The following is a 5,527-nucleotide window of genomic DNA, read 5'->3' as shown; positions in this document are numbered from 1 at the left end:
TTCTGAAGCCAAACTTTAATCTGCTTCAAGATAGGAGAGCAATGGGGAAAAGATGCAAAGTCAGCCCGCTGCGTGTTTTCTGCGTGGTTCTGGCCGCGGCCTCTGTCGCAACCATCGTCACATTGTGGACTATCGCTTTCACAGGAGGAGAAGGAGGTGACGTCACGGCTCCTTGGGACAGGTAGGATATAAAAGGCCTCATGAAGGACAGCAGGATGTTCTAAAAAACATCCTGCAGATCCAAATGCTGAAGTGCAGAAGGTTCAAAGCATGAGGAACATGTGAAAATGACCTGATCAGTTTTAGAAGATGACCAAGATCTTATCCAGATTTTATATTTATGTTAATTATAAAAATAAATATTGGGAAAAACTGCATGTTTCTCTGAGCTTCCTGTTCTGCTTGTCTGTGTAAAGTAATTAGACTCATAACAGCAATACACCAAGAAGAAGAGCAACAGCAAACGCTGAAAAGGAATTCACCCTCCATCTACTGACGCTTCATCAACAAAGCCAAATAATGAAAAACCTTCATCTAACCTGACTGTAGATAATAAAAGTACACATTACAGCTGAAACATTTTGATTCTTCCGCTCATCCCTTCAGGTATCGTCTGCCTCCAGGATTAGTCCCTTTGTTTTACAACATCACACTGTGGCCTCGACTCAGGCCCAAAGAAAACTCTAGCCTCTACATTTTCACAGGTGAGTAAGTTAATAGTTAATAGTTAAGTTTATTCCTAAAGCTGCTATAATACGCACAGATCAAATCACTGAGACTTGCTAAACTCTGCTTCCTCCTGCTCTTCAGTAGCTTTCACTTTTTCGGTCCTGGTGTTTGGGGCTTTGTCAGCTGTATTATTACTCATTGCTCCAAACAGTTGTGTTGAAGAACTGAGCCAAAAAGCAATACAGCCCATCTCCTCTCTGAACCACACCTTAACTCTTCAGATATAGACAACATGGACTACAGGGCTGGTTATCCTCCAGCAGCAGTGTGTCACAGTGAGCTTGTCGCAGATATTTTTAATTTATGCCCAATTTTGAAAGTCTGCGCTAGAGTCCTGCAAGGGTCGAGTTTTACCAACCCGCACCCGCCCGAACCCGTTAGGATGACTACCGAACCCGACCCGTCACCCGCGGATATCTTCAATTCAAATCCGAACCCGACCCGTTGATATTTAACCCGCAACCCGAACCGTTAACACATCAAGTAATAGGCTATAGTACGCTGCGCTGCAGAACAGCGCCATTAACACTGCAGCAGACGTGTATGCACTGACTGTGGCCTTTTTGGAAGGAAGCGCACACTGCCGGCAGGGCTTTAAGCTACAACAAGGGTGACCCCAGACAGTGCCTGATTAACATAACATTTCTGATGTCCATAACAACACACACGCATAAAAAAAAAGAATCACCAACTACCCGCCTGCACTAAAAAAATATCCGCCCGACCCGTTTATTTTTATTTATGTATTTTTCACCCGCAAAAGAGCATTTTAGCGGGTGTCCCGTAGGGGACCCGACCCGTTGCAGGACTCTAGTCTGCGCTATGTTATTCTATGCAACAACGCAAGAGGGACAATCAGGAACTAGATGTGGGTCTACTGTAGATACGGCCGAGGCGGTGAGGAAGTGGGGGCAAGTTTGTGCAGCAATGGAGGGACATAAGGGTGAAAAAGAGTGGGGATCCAGGTGGAAAAAGGGTCCCAGCGTTTTCGCGCACCTCGCTCTTCTAGCTGGTCCATCTTCACGGGTTGTTTTCCACAATGGTGGTCATACAAACAAAACAAGCTGGTAAGATACCAAAGGAAATACGCATAGTGTAGAGCGGATGTAGATTTGACCAATCAGAGGCCTCCTGTCTGCGGCCACCTACAATTTTGGAGAGGTGCAGCAGTGTGTGCGGAAGGGGCGGGGGCATATCTGCGTTCACTGCGACACACACGCAGACGACCTAGTTCCTGAGTATTACATCTAAGCGATGGGTGGTCTCTGCTGTGATTGACAGCAGCACACTGGCAGTTTACAGCGACAGAAACATGGCAGGCAGAGTAAACCCAGTAACGGCTTTGCATTGGAGCCGCCATATGCGGCGGAGGATCCCTCTCCGTCGTCTTCACCAGAGGACAGAGGAAATGGGGGGGAAGAGAAGAGCGGAACCGGTTCTATTCAATAGATGGGAGATTCTGTGTGGTTCTGTTCCCTCCTCCCACATATGCTGATTATTTGAAGCAAACACTGCCTGAATAAAACTAATGTTAAATCCTTTTACAACACGGGACATATGATGCAGACTGGTTTTTGTCCAGTTTTAATGCTTTTCCAATCTTAAATGATCTATATATATTAAACCATGTCAACCACAGCTGCTTGGGGTAGAGCTGCTGTCAGTTCTCCTAAATTACATCCCATCCCCGGCTGAGCCAAAATTAGATGCTGTAGCCCCTTTTTATCATGAGGAGGGCACCAACCAGACAATGTTAGTTAAAAAAGCTGATTTTCAACAAATGTGTAAGATGCCCTACAGTGTTCCAGCAGTTAATAAGCTTAATCTTCCTTTGACTGACTTCAGTATAATAGGATTCAAATAATCATCGTTGCCCTCTTGTTCATCAGGCTGGTCCACTGTGCAGTTTGAGTGTCTGGAAGAAACCAATCTGATTCTGATTCACTCTAACAAGCTAAACTACACAAAGATGGAAGATGGACACCCTGTTAGGCTGACTGCTGAAGGTACAGAAAACACTGCACACCGTATATGACAGTGACTCACAACTGAAAATGTCACCTGGAGGCAGTTCTACCTGCTGCATGATTGTTCTAAAGGTTTTATTTTCCAGGTGATGAATCTGCTCCAAACATTAAGTCAGCTTGGCTGCAACCTCAAACACAGTATCTGGTCATCCAGCTGAAGGGTAGATTAACTCCAGGACAGAAGTACCGGCTGTACGCAGAGTTTACCGGAGAGCTTGCTGATGACCTAGCTGGATTTTACAGAAGCGAATATGAAGAAGATGGAGTCAGAAAGTGGGTTCTGTTTTGCCATCTCTGCCAGTCTTTTAAAACTTCAGCTTCAAAGTGGAAACTCTTCACAGGGTTGTTGCAACCTCCCAGATGCATCCCACTCATGCCAGGAAAACATTTCCCTGCTTTGATGAGCCGGCCATGAAAGCAGTTTTCCACATAACCCTGATCCACCCGCCTGGAACCGTGGCTCTGTCTAACGGCATGGAGGAAGGTAAGAAAACAGGTCCAGCAGCACAAGCCTGCAACTTTAGTCCACATTTATCATTAAAATGCAGCATTTCTGTAATAATCTGTTGCACTAGTATTCAGTGTTTTATTTTAGTAATGTGTTTTTGGTAACTAATGTTAGTTTTGGCTGAATATTCTGGTTTAAACAGCTTTTCCCCATCTGCTTATTTATCGGCCTGTGTTTTATACAGTGATGCCAACCCCGATTTTTTTTTTTTTTTTCATCAATCTAACTGATCCCAGAAATGTACTGCCAATATTTCTAGGCCAATTTTTGAGCTGATATTGCTTTTGATTCCTCTATTTACATGATAAAAGTCTATATTGTTTTTATACAATTCAAACTTTACCTGATATGTGCAGCACTTTGTGGCAGCTGCGATGGTTTTAAATGGCTTTTGAATAAAGTTGAGTTGAAGCCCCATGGTGATTCCAAAAGCAGACCAAGTTATGGGCTCAGAATCCTGAAAACCAGGGGGCACCAACCCCATTTGGACACCCCACAGGGCCAAGGGGCCCTTGCCCGGTCCAGCTGCTGCCCAGAATGAGATAGTAACTAACAAGGCACCCAGCTGCACACAGAGAGAATCACCAGCACACCAGAAAACCACCCATGCAACGGAGATCAGGGTTCCAGACTACAACGTGGGCAGTAAGATCAGCTTATGAGAAAATTAAGATCAACCTTTCCAAAATATCAATATATTGTGTTTGACCTGTGTCCAGTCCTTCTATATTGGCATGTTGTTTTAATAAAACAAACTTTTACAACCATTTAGAGTTCATTTGTTGCTGCTATTGTGAGTCAGCTAATAGAAACATACTGTAGATGTCAGAGGGGAACAAAAGCCTGAGTTCATCCTGAACATGAGGGAAACCTGTAGAGAAAGAACAAGCCAGACCGAGTGAAACAAGGGCAACCAATGTGTCATTTGAATCCAAGTTTTCATAGTTAACTAAAACTGATGATAAAACACTGAAATGGAGAACACATTTTGCTAATTGAAATAGAATAGATCAAATAAAAAATGGTGATTGAAAAGGAAAAAAATATAAATAACTTAAACTGCTGTGTGTTTATAAAATGACCCAAAGCAAACTATCCATCCATTTTCCGTCCTGCTTATCCCAAGCGGGCTCATGAGGGATGCTGGTGCCTATCTCCAGCTGTCTATGGGCAAAAGGTGGGGTTCAAACAACCATTCACGCACACACTCACTCCTAAGGACAATTTAGAGAAGCAAATTAACCAGTCATGTTTTTTGGATTGTGGGAGGAAGCCGAAGATAACCAACATATGCTCAGGGAGAACATGCAAACTCCATTTAAAAAGACCCCGGCCCCGGGAATCAAACACTAAAACCTTCTTTCTGCAAGGCAGCACGTGCTACCCACTGCACCACTGAGCAGCAAAAACCAGAATTATAGAAATTTATCCTCCATGTTTGTGTTTATCAGTTGCTTTTATATCCCTTTAAACAGATGTATTCGGGTTTTTTCACCTTCTTGTATTAGTTAATCAGCTATAATTGAACCATTTCTGAAAGTAGTATCTTGTATCTATGTATAAATACCTTTCTCTGACCTTCAGAATCCTGCACCTTAAAATTGATCAAAGTATGAAAAAACTTAAACTAGTACTAAAAGGAATTAAAAACAAGACTAAAACAAAGCATTTTAAAACTATATTAACTAATAAAAAGTAACAAACCCATTCTAAAATCAGACTAAGACTAAACTAGAATTAAAAATCCCAAACATTATAACCCTGATTAGGTTGAACTGTAGACGAAAGCTGAGAGAGAAAATGCTACACCAGTGGTATAAAAGGTATAAGTTTAAACCATTAATTTGTTATTTTATCTTTTTTGTGAGATTTTTTGATGGTCACAAGTATAGAGGAGACCATCGTTGTACAAGTTCATAATAAAAAACGAGTTCAAAGTTCAGTTCACACAGATGAAAATGAACTTGCTCACATTCATATTTCACTTTTTCAAAAAATGAGCTGAGTTCACAAACCTATAAGACTTAGACTTAACGTTATATATCCCCTGCGCTCACTCCTTCAGGGAAATTCTGGTTCCGGTAGCTTATATACACCGGCCACTTTATTAGGTACCCCATGCTAGTAACGGGTTGGACCCCCTTTTGCCTTCAGAACTGCCTCAATTTTTCGTGGCATAGATTCAACAAGGTGCTGGAAGCATTCCTCAGGGAGTTTGGTCCATATTGACATGATGGCATCACACAGTTGCCGCAGATTTGTC

The 5,527-nt window shown here is 42.5% G+C and overlaps 1 protein-coding gene across 1 annotated transcript in view; it reads left to right on the top strand.

The window, feature by feature from the left end:
* The window catches only part of LOC107090430 (aminopeptidase N-like), a 36,115-nt gene continuing 30,588 nt past the window's right edge, over positions 1-5,527 (top strand). The window contains exons 1-5 of the mRNA XM_015383801.1: positions 1-181; positions 607-704; positions 2,619-2,735; positions 2,843-3,029; positions 3,098-3,240. Of these exons, the coding sequence (XP_015239287.1) occupies positions 42-181; positions 607-704; positions 2,619-2,735; positions 2,843-3,029; positions 3,098-3,240 (685 nt within the window). The 5' untranslated portion in view covers positions 1-41. The remainder of the gene's footprint in view (positions 182-606; positions 705-2,618; positions 2,736-2,842; positions 3,030-3,097; positions 3,241-5,527) is intronic.

This window comes from Cyprinodon variegatus, unplaced genomic scaffold (genome assembly GCF_000732505.1).
Source record: "Cyprinodon variegatus isolate N-32 unplaced genomic scaffold, C_variegatus-1.0 Scaffold294, whole genome shotgun sequence".
NCBI lineage: Eukaryota > Metazoa > Chordata > Actinopteri > Cyprinodontiformes > Cyprinodontidae > Cyprinodon > Cyprinodon variegatus.
This window is presented reverse-complemented; position numbering and strand designations above follow the sequence as displayed.